The 24,764-nt window shown below is 42.8% G+C and overlaps 1 protein-coding gene across 1 annotated transcript in view; it reads right to left on the bottom strand.

Annotated features, from left to right (window-relative positions):
• Positions 1 to 24,764, bottom strand: part of XPO4 (exportin 4) — a 1,500,264-nt gene that overhangs the window by 132,787 nt on the left and 1,342,713 nt on the right. The window contains exon 26 of the mRNA XM_044073186.1: positions 11,483 to 11,613. Coding sequence (XP_043929121.1) covers positions 11,483 to 11,613 — 131 coding nt within the window. The remainder of the gene's footprint in view (positions 1 to 11,482; positions 11,614 to 24,764) is intronic.

The raw sequence follows: 24,764 nt of genomic DNA, 5'->3' as shown, positions 1-24,764 counted from the left end.
TGGCTGATCTAAAGGAAGCCTCCAGTGCATCATAACCACATTTTAAAGAATGGTTACTAACCTGCTGTATGTTATGTACCATTTCTTGAACATACTTTTTATCTAAAGATTCTTCAGAGGACAGCTTTTTAGTTAACTGGTCAAGCATAAACTCTTGATATTGAATCATATGAAATTGGAAGTTCAAAGCCCTAGCTGACAAAGTAGCAGAGGTGTAAACTTTTTTACCCCATCTCTCTAAGGACCTGGATTCCCTTTCAGAGGGGAGGAGGTTTTTAGTAGAAGTAGCTGCTACAGCTTTAGGGCCCTGGGAGATAGTCTCTGGATCTGCAAAAGGAGCCTTGTATAAATGGTGGTGAGTGTCCGGGCTTAGCAGGAGCCGGAGGTAATGAATCAGGAGCAGTGCAAGCATCATTAAATGCATCATCTACAACAGAAAGAACTGGAGGTATAGCTAAAGGCCTATGTTGTGGCAAATGTAGAAAGGTTCTAAGCCTTTTTCTGGAGTCTGAGAAATCTTGGCCCTGCCACTGAAATTGTTCCCTCATAGCATGCAAGGTTTCCCCAAAGGAAAATTCCTCAGGTGGAGAGGCTGAAGGGATGGACTCTTCAGCATCAGAGTCTTCGTAAGGAGAATAAGGAGCCTCAGGAGGGTCTGTATGTTCTGAGTCATCAGAGGAATCATCTGTGGATACTGGCTCAGGGGGCTCTGCTCTAGGTCTCTTTTCTGGAGGAGGGAGAGAGGCCCTGTCTGGATGAGGCTGGGATCCACGAATTAAAGAAATGAGATCCTCAGCCAAAGAAAGCATATGGGAGCTGGTGCTGGGCCTGTGAGAGGGGGGGTTTGGCAGGCACCGTTTTTGAAGCTTTGGCTGCTTTAGCCCTGGCAAAGGCCTTAATAGACATGGCTGCAGGAGGCCTAGCAGCTCCACGCCCAGGGGTTGAAATATCCAGGGGAATAGTGTCTGATAATTCCTGAGAAACCACAACAGAAGGTTGGATTTCAGAAGCCGATTCTACCTGGTTAGAGGAGGCCTCGGTAGAAGGCATGGTTTCGGCTGAAGAAAGAACCGCTTGCTCGGTTTCGGCCGAAACAGAGACACTGTTTGCTTAATCGCGTTTCGTCAAACCGCGGACCGCAAGTGTCGGTCCTTTTATGCTTTTGGTAATTTGTAGTCGGAGGATCCGACGGCATAATATAGGCAAAATCAGAGCCGAAAATCTGTTCAGCAACACCGACCGACGCCTAAGCGTCCGTCGGTTAAAGAAGCACAGGCTAGACAAGCTGCTACGCCGTGGTCTGGGCCTAAACAATGTATGCAGTAGGAGTGGAAATCTTTATGAGGTATTTGTTTCCCACAAGATAAACAGTTATTCACTTTCTCTGACATCGGCTGAGGCAAGAAAGAGTCCCCAACGGGGTACTTAGCTTTTTAGAAGTCTTCGAAGTAATATTCGGTAGTAGTAATCTCTGGATCTGACCGACCGGCACTTGCGAACAGCTTCTGCTTCGGGCGCCACGCAGCAAGAAAGACTGAGGAAAATGGCATCGGCTTATGCCTTTATACCCGAAGAACTGCCGCTATGACGTCGGGTGAAGTGCGACACCAGCCGAAGCCAGACCCAGACTTTGGAATCCGGCCGACCGAAGGGCTGCCTGACGACAGGACAACCCATTTGTAAGGACTGCAGATGCATCCTTGAAGGACATCATCAAGTTGCTTCCTATAGTCCAGGGTTTGATTCTTTCAACCTCCTATTACCTAAAGCGAGACTCCGATCAAGTCACTTTGCATTTGGGCATACATGTAATGGCAGACTCAGTACTGAAAAACAATCCACTTATGCTGTATTGATGAGGTCAGTAAAAGTCCAATACATGGCAAGCCTACAGCTAGAGGGTTTTGTTTGTATTGGCCTGAATGTATCTATATAAAGACTTAAAAAGTGAACAGTCATGGACATTCAGAAGCCATGTAGTTGAAACACTGGCATGTCTTTAAGGGGGCATTTGCATATATCCCATGGGCCTCCACTATGGAGTTTTAAGATATTACACAGTAAAGAATCTAAACTGGTTGACTCGCTCTTGCAGTTTTTACTGGGAGGACACAAAAGATGGAACAGATGACTAAAAATCCTTAAGATAGATTAAGACATCTGTGGTGTGAGCAGCTAATACGTGAGTCCACAGAGTGTGGCCTTAAATAAGCAGGTGTTCAAACTCCACAACATACAGCTGCCATGACTGTGTCTGAATTATAGTGATAGGTAAGACTGGCTTATCTAACAGTCTCTCTCACTCCTTTTCACTCTTGCTTTGTCACCTATGTCTCTCATGAACAAAGGTAGCCTATAAAATGGTTAATTTCCCAGGACCCTGCTTATAAATGTTTCAACTGCCAAGCCCTTTTTCACACTAAGAGTGCCAGAAAGTACAGTTGTTTACACTTACCATAAATGTAGACGTTCAAGTGTATTCACTGTTGCAGTCATCACATATGCGTTATCTGCCTGCAGGTAGCCCTCAGCCGGCCTGAATACCAGAGTCTTGGATTCCTGCATCGGATGCTGTCTCTTCTTCCATGACCTCAGGTCATCAGGGGTATACAACACGCAGCTGATGCCATTACATTAGTTTTTCTTGCCCCAGATGTCAGGTGCCCCCACAATGGGAAGCAATTATATGTTATGGCACACCTCCATCAAAAAGCAAATACACCAGAAAGCTTAAATACATCAAACAAGAAGGAAAGGTAGAGCCAAGAGAAGAGGGCTGGAGGGAAGGTAACCAGGACTGCAACAGTGAATACACTCAGACATCTACATTTATGGTAAGTGTACACAACTGTACTATGTTCTTCGTGTTTCACTGTTGCAGTCATTACATTTGGGTTGATTCCCAAAGCTAAGGACGGGAGGAGGAAGTTAGAGTATTAGGGCCAACTATTAAGCCATGCAAGACTGCAGTGGCAAAACCAGCTCTGGATTTAGAAAAAATAGACATGTGGTAATGCTTGGTGAATGTATGCACAGGGCTCCAAGTTGCAGCTTCCAGCATGTCCGTGGTAGGAGCTCCGCTGAGAAAGGCTGTAGCAGTAGATGCAGCCCTGGTGGAATGTGATCTTATCCCCTGTGGGGTAGGTTTCCCATGGTGCTTATAGCAGAAATTAATGCAATGGGCTATCCATTTAGAAATGGTTTGCGTTGAAATGGCCTTCCCCTCTGCCCCTGCAACAAAGCCAACTAGCAGCTGTTCAGATTTTCTGAGAGGTGTAGTCCTGTCCAAATAAAATCTAAGTTGTCTGTGCACATCCAAAGAGTGCAGTATTCATTCTTTGTTTTGTGGATTCAGGAAAAAGGTAGGCAAATGAATGGACTGATTTAGGGCCACACTAGACACCACCTTGGGCATAAAGGAATGGTCCTGAGGGAAACCCTGTCTGCATGGAAGATAATGAAGGGCTCCACTGCCATGAGGGGCTGTAATTCAGACATCCTTCTTGCTGAAGTGACGGCTGGAAGGAAGGCTGTTTTCCAAGAAAGGAATTTTAAATCTGGAGTTGCAGCTGGCTCAAAAGGAGAGAGAGTGAGCTTTTCCAATACAAAGTTAAGGTCCCAGGCTGGAGTACGGGCTGTCCTGGGGGGTCTTAAAATTTAGCCCCTCTGAGGAATTGCTTTAGCAGGGGCTGAGAGAAGAGGGGTGGTTCAGTGTTATAATGTGCTGAAATGGCAGAGGCATGAATTTTTATTGATGAGATGGATAGGCCCTTGTGCAGCATTTCTGTTAAGTACTGAAGTATATACGACGTAAGCTGGGTACTGTTGTGCCCATCCTCTGAGTCTGGCTCCAGGAACAGTATCTTTTTCTAGTACTAGGCCTCCTTGCTTCCAGAATGACATCTAGTACCTGCTTACTGAGGGATGCCATTGGAAAGCTCAAGGAATAAGCCAGGCTGCAAGATTCAGCGTTTGAAGCTGATGGTGCAGAATCTGGCCCGCCTGATGGGAGAGCAGGGAAGGTGTCTGAGGTAGGTTCCATGGCTCCAGCAGTATCATACTGCGCAACAGGGGGTACCAATGCTGGCGTGGCCAGTCTGGTGCAATCAGTATTGTCCTTGGCTTGTCCTGTTTGATCTTTAGCAGAACCTTTGAGAGGAGCGGTAGAGTGGGGAAAGGCATAAACCAAGGGGCTTTCCCAGGTAAAGGACAGGGCATCCACTTTCCAAGCTCGACTGTGCGAAGTCCTTGTGCAGAATTTGTCCAATTGGTAGTTCCTAGGGGAGGCAAACAGGTCTATCTCTGGAGTCCTCCCATTTGTTCCTCAAGAGGTTGAATATTTTTGGTTTCAGTTTCCATTTGTGTGGGTTCATGAGATTTCTGGTTAGGTCATCTGCCAGAAAATTTAGCTTGCCTGGCAGGAATTGAGCCTGTAAATGCACTTGGTAGCTCAAGGCTGTGTTCCACAGAGCCATGGCTAGTCTGCAGAGAGGGTATGAGTGGGTTACCCCCTGCTTGTTTATGTACCACATAACTGTGGTGTTTGTCTGTCTTTACCAATAACCGTCCTAGATGAATGTGGTCCTGGAAGGCTGTCAGGGAATTCTGTACAGCTAACATTTCTTTTTGGTTGATATGCAGATGCATCTGTCTCGGGTTCCATTTGCCCTGAATGCACTGCCCTGCCAAGTGAGCCCCCATGCATAGTCTGATGCGTCTGTTAGGGTTTGGGCGGCAGGGGGTAGAGTGAAAGGGACCCTTTGTTGTGGTAGCCAGCCTCTGCCCACCAAAGGAACTCTGTCTTTATACAAGGAAAGATAGGAATCATTGATTCCAGGTCCTGAGAATGTTGGCACCATAAGCTTTTTAGATACCATTGTAGTTTCCTCATATGCAGTCTTGCATATGGAATTAGTACAATGCAAGAGGCCATGAACCCCAGGGCTTGCAGAATTGTCCTTGCAGATAGCTGGGTCTTTGTGGTTAGTAGTTTGAAGTAGGTTGTCAAATAAACTTGTTTCTCTGGAGTAAGGAAAGCCATCTGGGAAGTTGTGTTCAAGCTTGCTCCCAAGAATACAATCTGTTGGCAGGGTACTAGGTGAGATTTGTTTTCATTTATGGTGTACCCCAGTGAGGTTAGAAGCTTCTTTACGAATGTCAGATGCTTTAATAGCAAGTCCTGGCTTTCTGCCTGAATCAGACAATCGTCCAGGTATGGGTATACTTGAAAATGTCTCTGCCTGCAAAATGCAATGGCTGGAGCTAGACACTTTGTGAAAACCCTGAGCACAGTAGATAAGCCAAAGAGAAGTGCAGAGGACTGACCGTGCATGGAGCCTGCCCTGAAGCGTAGGCATTTCCTGCAAGATTCCCTTATTGGAATGTGCAGCTAAGCTTCAAGTCTAAGGTTACCAACCAGGCATCTTTGCCTAGCATAGGAAGCAGCTGTTGAAGTGTTAGCATTTTGAATTTTGGGATTACCAAAAAGGTGTTTAGAATAGAGAGGTCCAGGATAGGATGCCATGAGTTGTCTTTTCTGGGTACCAGGAAAAGTCTCGAATAAAAACCTTGTCCCCTTTCTTCTGCTGGGACAGGTTGAATAGCCCTGATACTTAGAGAGAGAACCTGCTGGTGAGCCTTTGCCCACTGATTTGGGGGTTGGTAGGGAGTGGAAGTGGAATTTGTATCCTTGGAAAACTAAATTTAAAAATCCATTTATCCTGGGTAGAGTTTCTAGTTTTTTTCATGCAGGGTGAGCTTTCCTCCTAGGGGAGCAGGCAGTTTAGCAGGGCTTGGAAGAGTTAAGGTCAAGTCATTCTGACATTTTTCCATGGGGGGTGTCTTACTACTTCCTGCTTTGGAAGTGGGAACCCCCCACTGCTTAGGTCTGTGCGTAGCCTGAGACTGTAACCTAAGTGGTCTGCTGTTCCTGGGTTTGAACTGAGAAGGCCTGGAAGAGACTGGAAAGGTCCAATTCTTTGAAGGCCAATGCCTATTAAATCTGGGAGGCTGTACTTGCAGGAAATCTTTAACAGTTTGCATAGATTAGCTTTTTCCTCAATCTTTTTGAGGACAACTTCTGCTTTGTTGCCAAATAGGCAGTCTTGGTTTAAGAGAGTATCCAGTAATTTAGCTTTAACATGATCTGGCAAGTTTTGCTCCTTAAACCAAGCAAGCCTTCTAAGTACAGACGCAGTGACAGCAGCAGCCCTGCAAGATGCTTCTAAACAGTCAAAACCACACTGCAAAGTATGTTTACCAACTTGTTCAGCAGAATGCATTAAATCCTGTAATTGTGTGTGTTCAGCACAGTCAGGAATCAATATCATTTTCTGTTTAAGTATTCCCATAATATGCTGCTGGTACTTTAACATATGAAACTGGCAATTTAAATCCCTAATGGCCACAGTAGCAGAAGAGTATACCTTCTTGCCCCATCTGTCCAAGGCTCTAGAATCTCTATCAGATGGGTTAGGATTTTTGGCAGCAGTAGCCTTAAAGCCCTTTGGACCTTGGGAAATGGTCTCTGGATCTGCAGTAGGATTCTTGAAGAGAAACTCGAGAGAGTCAGGTACTCTGTTATACCTGCAAGGTTTTCGGGGAGCTGGAAATAAAGTGCCTGGGGACAGGCTAGATTCCAAGAGGCATCATCTACAATGTCTAGTACAGGAGGGATAGCTAAAGGCCTGTGTTGAGGTAGGAGTAAGAATTCCCTAAGCCTCTTTTTGGAGTCAGAGTAATCCTGACTTTCCCAGCGGAAATGCTACCCAAGAGTGTGCAAAGTTTCACCAAAAGAAAAATTTTCTGGAGGGAAAGCAGAGGGAATGGAATCCTCTGCATCAGAATCCTTATAGGTAGATAAGGGCAAATCCTGGTAATCAGAAGAAACAGAAATATCAGAATACTGATCAGAAGAATCAGAAGGAAAAATCAGTTCTAGGTCTCAGAGGGGGAAAGCTGGCTTCCCCTAATTAAAGTAATAAGGTCCTCAGCCATTCTAAGCATTCATTTTTAAGGCATATGGGCCTGACCATGCGATTTGGACATTGGTTTTCTAGGTGTGGGTTGAGTTTTAGGCCTGGATGAAGAATATGGTGTCGGTTTAAAATGCAAGTCTGTAGGCCTGACTACACTCTCAGACGTCGGTGTCTGCACAACGGCTCCAGACCCATCCAAGGTAGAGACATCTGCAGGTTCCATAATCGAAGAAGCATCTCACGGCATACTGGACTCCGAATGGGTCTCAGTAGAGGCATGTGAATCTGAAGTAGCGGGTTATCAGGGCCTGCGAAAGTGCCTCACTGAGTACCGGCAGACTGGCAACTAGCTTAACGGAAGTGTCGTCGGCAGTTTTGGACCTATGCAGTCTGTGTCTGTCTTTATCCTTACTTTTTTCGGAATATTGGTAGTCGGATGACTTACTGAAGCCATTTCTGGATAGTTATACCGAGTACCAAAATAATTTGCTGCAAAAATAGACCAACGATGAATAGTTCGGGGGTTGAATAAGGCACAAAATCGACAGCGAGGGACGGGGTGGTCTGGGCCTAGACAAGGAATGCAGTACGAATGAAAATCTTTATGAGGTATTTGCTTTCCACAGGTAAGACAAATGTTAACTTTTACTGACATCGGTTAAGAGCAAGAAAAAGGATCTCCAATGGGGTACCTAGCTTTTTTGAAGACTTCAGTTCTGAAACTCAAACGAAAATTTCAGGAGTCGGCCGACCGGCACTTGCGAACTGCTTCTGCTTTGGGCACTGTGCAGCAAGAAAGACTGATGTAATGGCATCTGCTGCATGTTTTATACCCCTGACAGCCTGATGTCATGGAAGAAGAGATAGCATCCAACGCAGGAATCCAAGACGCTGGTATTCAGGCCAGCTGAGGGCTACCTGCAGGCGATAACCCAAATGTAATGACTGCAACAGTGAAACACAAAGAACATCAGAGATTCCCTTGAGAAGACTTTAATGCTATCAAAGCATTAAATAAACCCAGAGTGAAATCTTGCCATTCATTCTGAGGATCCTTTACAACAGAAGGTATATGCTTTGTCTTCTGTTTCTTTTTCTGCAGAACTTATGCTTGCAAAACACTCGAAGAGTCAGACGCCTGATGCGATTCGACAATGGTGGCAGTAATTTCCTCCCACACTAAAATCTGAGGAATCGCCCTCAGTCATTAACCGCCAAGGCTCTCCCTCAATGTCAGGTACAGATGTTTGAAAAGCCTCCGAGGAAGTGTGAGAATTCCAATCCATGCTGGCCTCCAACAAGGTTACGACAGAGGAATCCAAAGCAAGCATCAGATGATCTTCAGGGCTTTCACTAGCCTTTAGAAAGACATTTGGGGGAGGCTGGGGAGCAGCCATAACAGACCTGATATTTTGGCTTCTTGGCAGATGGCTGTTCCTTGGGACAGAAGGATTCCGTCACAGCACCCTGAGCCAACAGCTTAAGATGTTGGTTTGCATGGTATATGGTCAAAGAGGAGAGATGACTATGTAGGGTCTTAGGCACAAATGCCTGGGAGACAGAACACTGCATTATGATAATGGGAAGCACCCAAGCAAAAAAGACACTGGTTGTGATGGTTTTTACAGGGAATCTGCCTCCCACACTGATATTTTCCCATTCTGGATGGCATCAACACAATACCAAACAAGAAAAAGAAAAAAGAAAACAATCCCAGCAAGACACTTATCTGAAAAAAAAACAGCTCGATAACCAGTGCAGCAGAAGGGCATTCAGTCTGGCTGACAATAGTGGCATTTGGAATAGCGACAAAGAAATTCTCAGTGTTTGTGTCCAGATACCATCTTTATTTCCTACATCTTGCTAATGGAGCGTGTGTGACGTACGGTGCCTATAAGAGCTGAAGGCTTTGGTATACTGGGAAGACATTGAGCTATCCTTGGTAAGAGAAAGAGATCCCTTGCATGAATATTGCACCAGTGATATGGAAGGACATCCTTAAAGGTAACATTCAGCAGTGTGCACAACTAGTGGAAAATGGCAGCATCTTCACTAACTAGGAAGACATAGCAAACCTACTGGCTGATAAATTTAGCTTGACCTTCACCCCCCCCACTCCCTCCTACAAAATTCCTTCTAGTATATTCTCCCAACTATCAAGAGGAAACAGGTCCTGGGCAGTGCTTGCCAAGGCCAAAACAATGCTTCAATGGGCCCAGACAATATCCCAGCTCACTACCTAAATTGTCTAAAACATTACCTATCAGGACCACTTAAAGCACTCAACTACAGCTGCAAAACAGGTTATGTACCAAATGATTGGAGGATCACAACAATCATCCCTTTTCACAAGGCTGGACCATCAAATGACCCCGGGAACTACAGAACCATCAATCTGACAAGTCTAATAGTCAAAGCCAGAGACAATTTATCATGGAAATGCTCAATAAGGTCACTGGCAATCTACACATAGTGGATCCATCCCAGTTTGGCTTTAAGGGAAGTCTTGTCTACTTAACCTTGTAAACTTCTTCGAGGGGGTCATCAAGGCAATTAAGGATGGGAAAATGGTGTACATCACTACCTTGACCTGGCCAAGGCATTTAATATAATACTCCACTCAGGTATTATTGACAAACTCACTGAACTATGCATAAATCCCTACATAACTCCCTGGATTGCCAGATCACTAAAAGATAGGACCCAAGTTGTCAGGATTGGTGAGACCACCTCCACCAAGAGGTCGGTCACCAGTGGCATACACCTGGGCTTCATGTTGGGCCCCCTACTGTTTGGCATGTACTACAAAGTCAAAACTAACATCAAAGGCCTCTGGTTCACCAAGTTCGCAGATGACTCCCTCAATGATACTAATGCCCTGCAAGAGGGTCTAACAAGCAATGGATTAAAACTCAATGCTAAGTAGTGCATTACAGCACCCTTCAAGAAATTGTCCACTCAAGCAAATTACTCCATTGATAAAACACCCCTAAGAGTTAACCAGGTAGTTGGGGATCTGAGAACATATAGACATGGTAATCTGACACTCGACCAACACGTAGCCAAAACAGTATAAAAATCATTCTACACTACCCAACTTATACAAGTGTATGGCATGCAAGTCCAAGTAAGTTAAAATACCACTCTATTCAGTCCTTATCAAACCCATCACTGAGTACAATGCCCTCTTTGGCATGTACCTAACCAGGCACTTGCAAAAGATGTAATGCCCAGAAAGGTTCCGCTCCAGAAGGCTCCAGGGTATGAATACCCTGTCCTACACTGACCACCTATCTCTGTACTCAGTCTCCTACAGTGTACTGAGGGTTATCTATGCCTGGAATTGAATGCATCCTCGGATCCATCGCTGACAGATCTCTTGCACATCTGCAAAACAACCACCACAAGAAACACCAGACTCACGAACCCAAACTTCATCTGTTACAAAGAGAATATGCTGGAGAGACAGAGACATGTCTCACAGGATTCCCATGCTAGTGAATAGGCTTCCCCATCCATGCAAAGCAGAGTTCACCCCTGACCTAATTCACGAGACAATCACTGGATGGGAGATCACAGATTCACCCCAGTCTGACCCCTGTGTCTCTGAGGGACAGAGGTTGACAGTAAGTAAAATAATCTTCAACTAACATATCTCCTAATAAAACAGCTGGCTACCTCCTTATTAGCATACTCCACCAAAAGGATGCCCAGTATTTAGGGGAAAAACAGGACTGGTTATACGGCGAGGCTTATAAAGACTGTGGTGGTCATTAGCCTAGCAAAAATCTATGAACCTAATATATCAGTGAGGCCAAGAAAGACTTGAAGGTCCATACTGGTTTCAAGACATTATTCAAAGGAATGCTGGGACATTTCTTATTTTAATTTAAGGGGTGTCAGTGTGCATACACTGCTGAGTGGGTGTGGTTGTCACCAGCACAAATATAACCTACCCTTGAGGACTCTGCTGCAGTTCCTCATGTCCCCCCACTTTTTTTTTTGCGCTTTTCTGAAGTTTACCAAGGATTACTGTCCAGACTCTGCTAGTCAGCAAACTTATGGCAAGCATTCCTTGACCACTCCCCAGAGAATTTAGAGTAAACCAAAAGCAGCTCCATCCTTTGATGTGTGGGTCATTAAATGACCAAGTCACCAGCAATGTGGATAAATACCCTGTCCCAATACTATTCAGTTGGTGACAAAATACATTTCTGCATGCAGTATATGCACATACACTTGCCTAACAGTTTTACTGTATTGCAATGCAACGTTTTAAGATCTCTATTTAACTTCAAGAGAAATAAGACATTTGAAATAATTTCTGTTGTGCTGTCAACTTTATATATCTGCAACAATATTTGCCTTAACTTAGTGGCAACTGGCAGCACACTAACCTGTCTCACAAAATACCAAAAGCGACTAATTTAAAATATATATACATTCTTACCTACTGAAGACAATCAAAACTGGCACATACAATGTTTCCAGACTTTAAAGGATACAAAGTCATCCCTAATTCCAAAGAATATATTAGACTCTTGAAAAGGTCTTCAGGAAGCTGTGCTATCTTCTCTGGGAAGATCTCACAAATAAAAGTGATTAACTTGTAGTACTGATTGCACAGAGATGGAAACTGTTAAGACAGAAATAAAGACCATGTTATAACAATTCAGTATCTGACATTTTAAAACAAGAACAAGGGTATTGCTAACAGGATTATCCTAGCCTTTCTCAGCTTAACAAAATAATACATGTAGACAAGTATATATGAAGATATGTAACATACAAGAACTTTAAAAAAAACAAACCGGGCATGTCTACTTACATATGCATGTTCTATAAAAATGGAACAAGCTTCTAATTATTAAAAAATAGGACTATAAATACAAACGTTAAAAACATGCTGCTCTACCTCCTCACCTACATAACATCACCTGCCTACTTCATGTAAAGACATATACCTTTAAAATGAATAATGAACACTCAGTATAGCATATGTCTCATTCAAACGGACATTCAGGGCTTGCATCATGCTTCACATACACATTATTCTTTTACATCACTAATATAAAATGTGCCCGCTGTACCAACCTGTTCCTACCAGATCAGAAAAATCAGACTGCAAACTAGGACATGTCACAGCAACACAAAAGATGATATCATCAATACTTTGGTGCATGACTGCTTAAAAAGCAAGGAACATTATACTTCAGAGATAAAATAACTTTACAAGGATGACTTTCCCAACCCAAAATTAAATTTTTTACACAAAGCAAAGGGTTATAACTTGGCAATCAGAGATGCATCCTGTTCAGGTCCTTGAAACTGTAACAGAATAAGATGTTTTTTTCCACATGGGTGGAAAGCATGGGTTTTCCCCATCTTTAACTAATGCAGTAAGTGGCAAGCTTCAGGGGGTTGTGAAGATGTAGTACTCCGTGATTTCAAGTGTTCTAATTTGGCTAGAACTCCCGGATTTAAACTGAAAATCAGTCCATGGTCCAACACTCCAGTTCTTCATGATGCCTGTTCACAAAGCTGGGACTGACAGCAGAGAGGCAGCCAGCCAAGATGAAGGTCAGCAATTTTTTCCCTCTAGTTCATAATCTCCTCCACTTCTCAGATTATGATTTGATTTTTTTTTTGGTAGTCTTCTGAATAGCTAGCAATGAATAACTATCTTCAGATCTTAATGCTATTTTCGAAATCTAATTTCATGTAGGTTTTGATAAGACTTCATCTTTGACTTGTGATGGCTATGCACTTGCTTCTCTAGTACCCTTCCCAATAACACAAGGCTGAAGCATGGGCACAAACCGCAGCGAAATGTGTTACTGCAGAACTGCACTAATCATTACTCAGTTAAGGTTAGCCAGGCGTGTAGATACAAAAATCTTTTTATTCCTAAGATATGTCAACATTCAAATGCGGTCTGGGTTAGTTGCAAAATCTGAAAGGGCTTAGCATACACAGTACCCACCATCACTCTCATTTCCTTTACTATCTCCCAAGCCAGAGACAATAAAATGGTGTCATGCCTCTTTTTAGACCTCTCCAAAGCCTTTAACACAGTCTCCCAACCCCATCCTCCTCTCTAAACTTTCTCAACTAAACCTCTCCCCTGCAACTATCTCCTGGTTCGCCAGCTGCCTCACTAACAGACAGCAATCTGTCAAATGGCTCTATGCTCTATCTCTCTTTCTCCCCATAAAAATGTGTCCCTCAAGGCTCAATCCTTGGCCCCCTTCTTAAGATTTTTACTAACTGCACACATCCTGTCCTCGGTCATCCTTCATACAATATGCAGATGACTCCACTACCACCACCATCATTGCTGACAACCCCTCTGAACTACTCATCCTAACTCAAACCTCTTTTAATCTAACTGAAACTTGGCTAATAACCAATTTATACTAAACCCTAAAACAGACAAAACTCCTATTCCTACCCAAATCTCTCTGCCTTCTTAAATCTTCATTTACTATCACTTCACTACACAACACTATTAGTTACACCTGAATCCCACACAAAACTTTTTGGAGTGATCATCGACCTCCATGTACACCACTGTATTAAGAAAACCCATCAAAAGCTCAGCCTACTTTATAGAAAAAAAAAAAAAGGTTCCTTACCCCAAGCTCCAGAATTTCACTTCGCCAGGCTCATCTTCTACCCAATCTCTTCTACAGCTCTCAAATCATAACTTACAGTCTTCCCTACTATCTAAACTCAAAACCACTTATAACAAAGTAGCCAGATTTGCAGCCAACCTCCCTCCAAAATCACACCACTGTCTTGCTCTTCAATTTCTCAGCTTGTTAAAGTTTCACAACCAACTCTTATTTACTCAACTCCTATTCATTCACACTCTCCTAAACAATCCCTCTTGTCCTAGCATAGTCTCTCTCGTCTCCATCTATAACCCACCATGCACCCTTAGAAGCTCTTACCAATATCTCTTACAAATTCATAAACGAAAAAAAAATTCTTTGGGCAAAACTTCCAGCTCTATCTTGGAATACGTTTCCCATAGCCCTTAGAAGTGTCACCCATGCTCATGAATTCAAGACATCTCTCAGAAATTATCTTTTCAGTACCTGGAGATGTCCCTACAACCATCCCACCTGAAATCTTCCCTTCCTTCTCTCATCCTGTCCTTTTATCCCCTCCTTAATTTTCTTCCCTTCTTCCTCCTGTTTCCCCACTATCCAACTATGTCTTCTATCATCCTATATATTTCTACTATAATCTATTTTTCTGCACTTCTTTGACAGCTTGCTCCACCACCCCAACACTTACTACTCATCTGAGTTGTATCTTTTTCCAAGATCTCGGACACGTTCTGCATTTTGTCCTCTTTCCTCATTTTTTTGTATTCAAATTTTACTGTCTTTTTCTTATTTGCTTTACTCCTGTTAATTCTTTAATATTTGGGCAATTGGCACTCTGAATTTACTTACTTGCATACTTTGTACATTGAATTTCTGTACTTATCAAACATTTTACTGTGAATTTATTGTACCTGAATAATTTGTATAGTGGAACATTTCTCTCCAGGCACCTGCTGAAAATGGGCACAAGCTCAGTCAGACTATCCCAGTCAACAAATGTCAAATAAATACATTTATTTTCAGGATCGGCAGCTTTCTTTCAGTTTCATGTAGCCTGCATTCATTTAGCTTATTAATATTTTGATACTGAGTGCTAAGTCAGTGTTTTTACCCATGCATTAAAGAATAGTTGCTTGTGATTCCTTTTGTGGGAAATTCGATTCCAGACACAAAGGTAATCCTACCCCACTTTATTTCTAAACTTAAACATCAATTATTCTGTCGAAGGCAACAAAATACTCCAAGAAGTAAACAGAAAATAAACTTTAATCAGTAAGTGCTTAAGAGAAGTAAAAATGCTCAAGGATTAAAGATTATTATATCTATCTCTGGACTGCAACCACCTCTGCCAGTGTGGATTTGTTCAAGCAGGGACAGTGTTTGGCACAGAATGAAGAGGTGGATTATTAGAATTAAAGGCAATATTGCACATCTCTGTTATTAGTTTGACCTTTATTCAGCATGTTTTCTATGTTTTGTGTTTTCCCCTATACATTTTGTTAGGGATACATTTTCAATCTTATCACTAGCCAGTGAGTGTATGCAATATGTACAACTTGAAGAAAAGGGTGGTACAAGTGAAGTACAGTTGTGTACACTTACCATAAATATAGATGTTCGAGTGTATTCACTGTTGCAGTCCTAACAAATGGGTTATCTGGCTCCCGGTAGCCCTCAATTGGAGAGAATACCAAAGGTAAGTAATAATGACGTCAGCTGTAGTCGGTTATATAGGACGTCAGGACGTCCGATACAAAAGGAGGCAGCTGACGTCACTTCCTCAGTCTTTCTTGCCATAACAGTCAGAAGCCCCCAGAAAACAAAGCTTAAACCAAATTTAGCCTGTACCTTAGGAAACAACAGTGAATACATTCGAACTACATTTACGGTAAGTGTACACAACTGTACTACCTTTGTGTTTCACTGCTGCAGTCCTAACCAATGGGTTGATTACCAAAGCCCAGAAAAAAGGGAGGGGAACCAACAGAATCGAGGATTGGAGAGAATACCCTGCAGAACAGCAGTGGCAAACCCTGCCCTGACTCTTGAAAACAAAGGCAAATTATAATGCTTTGTGAAGTGTGAACAGAAAACCATGTGGCAGCCTCCAAAATGTCTTTAGTAGGGGCACCCCTTAAAAAAAGCTGCAGAAATGGAAGTTGCTCTAGTTGAGTGAGTCCTAACCCCTTGAGGAGGAACCTTGCCATGAAAGGAATAACAAAAAGTAATACAATGAGCAATCCATTTAGAGATGGTTTGCTTTGAAATAGCCTTGCCCTGGGCTCCAGGGGCAAAGCTGACCAATAACTGTGCTGATTTCCAAAGGTCTTTAGTCCTGTCCATGTAAAACCTGAGCTGTCTGCACATCAAGAGAATGTAGGATTCTCTCATCTCTAGTTCGAGGCTTAGGAAAGAAGGTAGGAAGGTGTATGGACTGATTAAGAGTCAGGCTAGAAACCACCTTAGGCATAAAAGAGGGGTTGGTTCTCAGAGAGACCCTATCTGGATGGAAAATAAGTAAAAGCTCCACAGCCATCAAAGCATGCAGCTCTGAAACCATCCTTGCTGAAGTTATAGCCAAGAGGAAGGCAGTCTTCCACAAGAGAAACTTTAAATCTGCAGTGGCAGCTGGCTGAAAAGGAGGAACAGCAAGTTTCTCCAGAACAAAATTAAGATCCCAGGCTGGAGTAGGTGCTCTTCTGGGAGGTTTTAAATTGCAAGCACCTCTGAGAAACATTTTCATCAGAGGATGAGAGAAAATGGGTTCTTTAAAAGAACAAGGAGCAGAAATGGCTGAAGCATGGATCTTGATAGAGAAAAAAGAAAGACCACCCTGAAACAAATCAGCCAGGTATTTCAGGATCAGAGGAAGGGTAGGCTGAGAAGAAGATTCCCCTCTAGCCTGCATCCAAAGAAAGAATCTTTCCCATTTACCAGCACAAGACTTTCTAGTGCTAGGCCTCCTGGCCTCCCGTAGCATGTCAACCACCTGCTGGGAAATGGAAGAAGAAAAGGAAGGAGTCATACAATGAGCCATGCTGCCAAATGGAGAGACTGAAGATGAGGATGTAGAATGTTTCCCCCTTCCTGAACCAAAAGATCTGGCTTCAGAGGAAGATGCCAAGGAGGAAACAGAGAGACTGCGAAGCAGTGGATACCAATGTTGCCTGGGCCAGTCCGGAGCTATGAGAATAGTCCTTGGTCGTTCGTCCCTGATCTTCAATAATACTCTGGGAAGAGGAGGGAAGGCGTAAACTGACAGCAGCGTCCAAGGGAAGGACAGAGCATCCACTTTCCAGGCTCTGCTGTGATGCTGTCTGGTGCAAAAAAGAGGTAGAAGATGGTTGTCTGGAGAGGAGAGATTCACTTGAGGAGTGCCCCAATGTTGAATGATGCTGGAAAAAACTGCTCTGTTCAGCTGCCACTCGTGAGGATCCAGGGTCTGTCTGCTCAACTGATCTGCCAACACATTGAGCATTCCTGGAAGAAACTGAACAAGGAGATGCAGGCCCAGGGATGCTTCTATGGACCAAAGACTCATGCTTTGTCTGCACAGGATAAGAATGAATCCCTCCCTGCTTGTTGATGTACCACATGACTGCGGTGCTGTCTGTCCTGACAAGCAGGGTCCCTGGAGAAAGATGCTTGAAAGCTAGTAAGGCCTGCTGGACTGCCATCAACTCCTTTAAATTTATGTGCAGGTACATATGCTGGGCATTCCAACTTCCCTGTATGCATCTCCCATCCAGATGAGCTCTCCAGGCGGAGTCCGATGCGTCTGTAGTAAGAACCTGAGTGGCCAGGGGTGGGCGAAAAGGCATGCCTTTGTTCTGTAGCCAGGCTGTTGCCCACCATAGAAACTCTGTCTGCAGACATGGAAGCAGAGGAATTATCACATCCAGGTCCTGTGTGTGTCGACACCATATGTTCTTGAGGTACCATTGCAGTCTTGCATACGGAATCATGAGAATGCAAAAGGCCATGAATCCCAGAGGTTGCAGGTATTTCCTTGCAGGGAGCTTGGGACAGGCATGCCAAGTCCTTGAAGTAAACTGAAAGAGTTGTCTGCTTCTCCTGGGTGAGATGTATCATCTGGGCAGCTGTGTTCAGACTCGCTCCCAGAATGGTCTCTCTTTGTATGGCACCATTTTTGATTTTTCCACGTTGAGAGTGTAACCCAGGGAAGAGAGAATAGTCCTTACAAAGTCTAGATCCTTTAACAACTGTTCCTGAGAATTTGCTTGAATTAGACAGTCGTCCAAGTATGGATAAATCTGAACTTTCTTCTGCCTGCAAAAAGCAATGACTGGAGCCAGGCACTTTGTGAAAACTCTGGGAGCAGTAGAATAAGGCAAAGGGCAGCGAAGAGAATTGATAATGTTGCTTGCCCACCCTGAAATGAAGGTATTGCCTGCAACTTTCCCTGACAGGGATATGCAGATAATCTTCTTTGAGATCCAATGTTATCAGTCAGGAATCCTTTTCTAACATTGGCAGCAACTGATGCAGAGTGAGCATTTTGAACTTTGGAATTATCAAGAAAGAGTTCAGGATGGATAGATCTAGGATAGGACGCCAGGTGCCTTTTTTTTTTTTGGAACTAGGAAAAGTCTGGAATAGAAACCCTAGCCTACCTGCTAAGCAGGAACTGATTCTATAGCTCCCAGAAGTAACAGACAAAATTTGCTTTTCTACTTCTGCCCTTTGGTTTGGAGGAGCGTCCGGGAATCCTTTGGGTACTGGAAAGGTGTGGAAAGAAAACTTGTGTCCTAGGGATACAGCTCTGAGTACCCATTTGTAGTCTGTGATGCTGGCCCAGACATTTGTAAAAAGGGCCAACCTTCTCCCCTAAAGGACTCTCCGGGCAGGCAAGAACAGGCAGAAGTTGGACAGAGTCATTGAGAATGTTTAGATTGAGATGCAGGCTTAGAACTTCCCGCTTTGGAAGAGGAAGCCTGCCAACGCTTAGACATTTGAGGGTTAGCCATCTGTCCCCTAGAAGATTTGTAACCTCTAGTCCTAGAATGGCTCTGTCTGCTGGTATCAGGGAACATCCAACTATTAGAAGGGTAATTCCTGCTAAAGCGAGGAGGATGAACTTGCAGAACGTCTGTCTGCATGGACTTGGCCTTGTCTTCCATCTTCTTGAGCACTTCCTCTGCTTTGCTGCCAAAAAGACTGTCCTTATGCAAAGGTACATCTAAAAGCTTAGCCTTGACAGGCTCTGGTAGAGGCTGCTCCCTGAGCCAAGCGTGCCTTCTGATAACAGAGCCGGTAGCCATAGCCCTACAGGAGGCTTCTAGAATGTCAAAATCACAATGTAATGAATATTTACTGACAAGACTAGCAGAATTCAGCAAATCCTGCATATCCTTACTCATCGCCAACTGAGGCACACTTGTTATCCTAGACTTAATAGCTTCCAAGGTGTGCTGCTGGTACTTCAGCATATGAAAGAGACAATTAGTAGACCTAATAGTAAGAGTGGCAGAGGTATAAACCTTTTTACCCCACCTATCTAGGTTCCTAGATTCCCTGCCAAAAGGAACAGGATTTTTAGTAACAGTGGCCTTAACTCCTTTAGGGCCTTGAGAAATAACCTCTGGATCAGCCAACGGATTCCTGAAAATAAATGAGAATCAGGTACTCTATAGTACCTTGTCAGGTTTCCTGGGAGCAGGAGGAACCGAATTTGGAGTCAAGGAATTTTCCAGAAAAACATAAATCAACCACTTCCAACACAGGAGGAATAACAAAAGGCTTATGCTGAGGCAAATCCAAAAACTTCCTAATCCTTTTCTTAGAAAGGGAATAATCCTGACTTTCCCATTTAAAATGTTCCCTGAGAGTATATTAAGTATCACCAAAAGATAAATCTTCTGGAAGAGAAGCAGAAGGGATGGACTCCTCTGCGTCTGAATCCTCAAAAGGAAAAAAAGCCTGAGAAACTTCCTCTTCATCAACAGAAATGCTAGAAGTATCAGAACCTGAAAAGAACAAAGCCTCAAGAGAGGCATCCCTACCTCTTTTTGAAGGAGGAGGCTGTGAACCCCCAATAAGAGTCAAAAGGTCATCAGCCAATTTAACCATTTGAGAATGAGTGGAACGAGAGGAAACTGGAGCCTGCTTCTTCACAGGCTTATGACTGGAAGATTTACCTGCAAGTCTAAAGGACTCGGGAGGCCTGGCAACTGCCGAAGTTGCAGCTGAAGTAGTTGGTATGAACTTGCTGTCTGAACGAAGAATGGAGGTCTCTGACACCGGATTCAGCTTCACGGCTCCGAATCCAGATGAAGAGGCAACAGGTGGAAGGTCGGAAGGCAAAAATGGAAGCCTGAGGCCCTCTAAAATGGTCTCAACTGAGGCCTGCGGTTGAAAATTTGCGGGCTGCAGGGTCTGCAAAGGCGCCTCACTGGCTATCGCATGACTGATTACCAACTTATCAACCAAGGACTTGACCTTCGAGAGCCTGTCGCAGTCCTAATTCCTTACGTTTCTTGGAGATATCCAAAGCCTGAAGACCAGTGGACGCCATACCGGCAAACTTAGGCCAAACTCCAAAATGCTTAGCTAAAAGCTTAGCTTGACGACGAATAGTACGCGAATTAAAGGAAGCACAGAGATCACAATTAGGAACGTCGTGGTCAAGACCTAAACAAATACAACAGGAATGAAAATCTCTATGGGGAATCTGCTTTCCACAGGTAAGACAATTATTGACCTTTTTCTGACATTTAAGGCAAGAAAAGAAGATCACCAACGGGGTACTTTATCTGTGGTTGACTTCAACTGTGTAGTCAGAAACAAAAAAGGTAAACTGCCAATCGGCACTCGTGCAAGAAATGCTTCTGCTTCGGACTCCACGGCAAGGAAGACTGAGGAAGTGACGTCGGCTGCCTCCTTTTGTATAGGATGCCCTGACGTCTACAGCCGACAATTATTCCTTACCTTTGGTATTCTGGCCGATGGAGGTCTACTAGGAGCCAGATAACCCATTGGTTAGGACTGCAACAGTGAAACACAAACATATATGCATGTGTTACAGTGTGTCTTATGAGAATAAACTTGAAAAGTTCTGTCTTTTAGGTTATTTTGAATAATTAACCACAAGGATGTGAAAGTTAAGCTTTCAGAGTTTATTAAATAACAATGCATGTCCTTGCAAGATCAATAAATAGGTCATCCATCAGAATACTTTCTAGTATAGGATGCATGTGCCAGTGTGCAATGCTGTCATAGTGCTAAAGCCATTTCTGAAACAGTGTTGTTAAGCACATAAAAGGCCATACTTATTTATATACTCAAATATTTCTATATATTTTTTCAAAGATTTTTAAAGTGAGCAAATGTTAGATATGGGACAACAGTCTTTTGCTAGTCTTTGGTAAGGGAAGAATGAATGAGTGTTTGAGGAGTTCTGGAAATATGCCAGAAATTCAAGTAAGACAAACTGTGTGTGTGTGTGTGTATATGAGAGATATGGCAATATAATCAGCTGCCATCCTTAGGGAGGCTGGGTACAATTTACGAAATGTATGACAATATAATCAGCTGCCATCCTTAGGGAGGATGGGTAAATGTATGAAAGATATGGCAATACAATCAGCTGCAATCCTCAGGGAGGCTGGGTACAATTTATGAGATGTATGACAACATAATCAGCTGACAACCTCAGGGAGGCAGGGTACAATGTATGAAAGGTATGGCAATACAATAAGCTGCCATCCTCAGGGAGGCTAGGTACAATGTATGAGAGGTATGGGTGCAATGTACGAGAGGTACGGCAATAATTAGCTGCCAGCCTCAGAAAGGCAAAGTACAATGTATGAGAGGTATGGCAATATAATCAGCTGCCAGCCTCAGGGAGGCAGGGTACAATGTATGAGAGGTAAGGCAATATAATCAGCTGCCCTCCTCAGAGGCTGGTTACAATGCGCTGATTTTGGCTTCAGTTCTGTTTAGAGTTAGGAGCAACTTTCTCTTCTCTTTAACAGCAGTACAAAGGGGCTGCAGATTCACCTAGTGAGTACAAGTACGAGAGCACAAATGTCTGTAAATCCTAATGGTGATCACCACCAGGTTTCACTCACCAAACATCTGTTTAGAAATTTGGGTGCTTCTTCCATCACAAACTATATTTTTCCCCAGAACGGAAACAAATCTCTTCAATGAATGACAAGACTTGATTACTGCACCTAGGCAAATAACTGCCATCTTTTAGAAGTAATTTAAGAACATCCAGTTTGGGTAACTCCTGTTCAAAGCTACAAATGACATAAGTGGAGACTGATGGAATCAAATCAACAAGTACTGAATGAATTTCAAAACCAGCCCATGTTTACAGCTACTTATATAGACCATTCATAGAAAAACATATAAACACAATGGTCTTCAAAACCATATCTTGCAACTACAAATCAAAATTTAATACAAATCTATAATACTTATTCTGTAAGAAAAACATTTAATGTATAACAATTCCAAGAAAGTACAGCTGTTGGCATACACACCAACAGTAGATTTTCAAATAATAGGAAAGATGACTGTTGCAGAAATATATTACAATAATAAAAAATAGCAAATACAGATGTCATTTGCCTGGTCTGATATATTTCAGCTGTCAGCCATCCATGTGCCCTACTCTTTTTGTATCCAAGTGAAGGTCAGCAAATGCTTGAGTGGATGCTAAATGAACCTTAAATCATTAAACCAAACTACATACACATGCACAATGGTACCAGTTTTATCACTGGAGTACGTGTCAGGATGTTCCATAAACAATAAAGTCACAGTGGACATGCTTCTCACTTCCATGACATCTCCAGTCTCAGTGCTTCTAGAAAGAAGTGCACATCATAAGCTATGGCCAGAATCATGATTGTAAACATCACTGCTGCAGAAATTCCATACAGGAACAGGAAAATACCAAGCACTGAACTGTACCCGCAACTCCCAGCAATGGGTGGATAGTCCAAAGCATGGCCTACACAACTGCTGAAGTGAATGCTGCTTTATCCCTAGACAGAAATTTCAGTTTGTAATGGCAGCAAATATGAAAAAGGGCATCCAAGCAGCAGCCTCACAGACCCACTTGTGCAGGCACATCAAGACGGCTGCAGTAATAACTGCTGACATGGCCGAGGGAGTTTTACTGCACTCTTCATAGCTAAAGACAATGCCGTTAGCCATTCAGTAAGAAAGTGTCACCTAATTTCATAAATGACAAAAGTAACTAATTAGACTCAGTGGTGTTACTCTGTCAAACTGGTACCAACTTGTGTTCAAATTCACCAAATGCAAAATTTGTTCACCCTTGTGTGTTTGTAAAGAAGAAATTTAACTAGATTAACTGGTTGAAGACCGTTCAGAAACTGCTTCAGGCATAAATGAGGAACTGGTCCTCAAAGACAGCCAATCCTTGTGGGAAAACGTATACGGCTCTTATCCTGAAACAATACAACCCCCATCATCATCTTAGGTCAGTTCTCAAAAATTTCATGCCCATATTGAAACCCAAGAGCAGTCAGTGATTTTTTTTTTTTGTTTCTCAGTCATTGCTGTCAGACTTTGGAAAACACTTCCACTTTGACAAAATTCTTGCAGGTATGCATTCAAAGACCTATTCAAAATTGTGACAGAGAGACCCCAGTAGTGTAGAGCACTACTTACTAAAACAGACTCAAAAGTACTTAAAACAGGACTTACACAAAAATATCTGTGGAGATACAATCCGATTGCTGCTGAACAATACAACAAAAATTAGAAAATTGCAACAGGCAAATGACAAATCCTGCTGTTTCACCACATTAATCATATATTGATTCATTTGACTCCACTTAGCAACAAGAATGTTTTCCTACAATGCTGAAAACTACACCAAGGTAGGGGCACCTGGTTGCCATACTCTATGCCTGTACATATGACTGGGTAGCACACTGTGTCGGTGGTAAGACATCTGCCTCATATGTCCACTGGATGATGTAGTCAACCAGTATTCATACCATTATTAACACAGCCAGTAAAACCATATTCATGAAGTTTCTTCCCGACCTCAAGCAAGGCAATCCATAACAAGCCTAGTGAGAATTTACAGCTATACATTCAAATGTACAGATTACCTTCAAAGGGGCAAGGCTGCTACTACTTTGTCAAACATGTAGAGAAAGTTTGTTATCAGGTGGAGACTGTGTTGGGATGTTTCTATCATGACACCTACGTTAGTAGTTCACTGATACAGACTTAGGGCATTTAAGATGGTATTTGTGGAACCTTCTGGTCTGCAAATGTAGAATGGTCAAGATGGATACCTTCTGAATGAGTACAAGGAGAGTTCTGCCAGTCAGTCAAAAGATAAAGGGTCTTTCGGCCAGTAATCTTTTTAGGTGAGAATCTGAGGTGTCCAGAGTCGAGAAATATATTTTAACAGGAACAAACTAAATGGGAAATTCTGATGACAGATGAGTAGAGAAACAAGACTTCTTCATATCTACAAGAAATTAACCATGGAGATTACATGGGCCAGATAAATGACTTAACTGCTACAAGACATGAAGGTCAAAGGATATGGAGTTATCAACAAAGGTACAAAGATCCCTCATGACAACGTCCATGTTGGGGGGGGGGGGTTAATCTAGGTGGTAGTTTGCAGAAAAGTGTGCAGCAAATTGAACTATACTACTACTATTTTTTTTTATTATTTAATTTGACAATGTTATCCTTGCACAGATGTTTGGCACAATTAAGCTCCACTGGAGTAAATATACTATCAGTAGTCGATCAAATAACAGTTTGCAGTACTCTACAAACGGAAAACTGCAGGCCAGGGTACTGGCTTGATAGACTAAGAAGTAAATGCTGAACTGAAGGCCCAGCCCTCAGCTTTGTGGGACCCCCATGATTCATTTTTTTTACTATCAGAAGAGGTATCTCCACTTTAACTGCACAAATCAACCAATTAGCTATCTACCAAGCAACAGACTTATATTCAGGTCTACAAGTTTGTTAACAATACTTGCACAGGTAACAGTATTTGGCCAGACTGATATAAGCTGTATATGCTTTACAGCCACTATCTCTTACTTCGGTAACTGCTTTCAAAGAAGTTAATACGATCAAGGATATATATATATATATATATATATATATATATATATATATATATATATAAAAAAAT

The sequence above is a fragment of the Protopterus annectens genome, chromosome 5.part1 (assembly GCF_019279795.1).
Source record: "Protopterus annectens isolate FY-2018-M chromosome 5.part1, PAN1.0, whole genome shotgun sequence".
Lineage (NCBI taxonomy): Eukaryota > Metazoa > Chordata > Ceratodontiformes > Protopteridae > Protopterus > Protopterus annectens.
The sequence above is the reverse complement of the archived record's forward strand: the minus strand, read 5'-3'. Positions and strand labels throughout refer to the sequence as shown.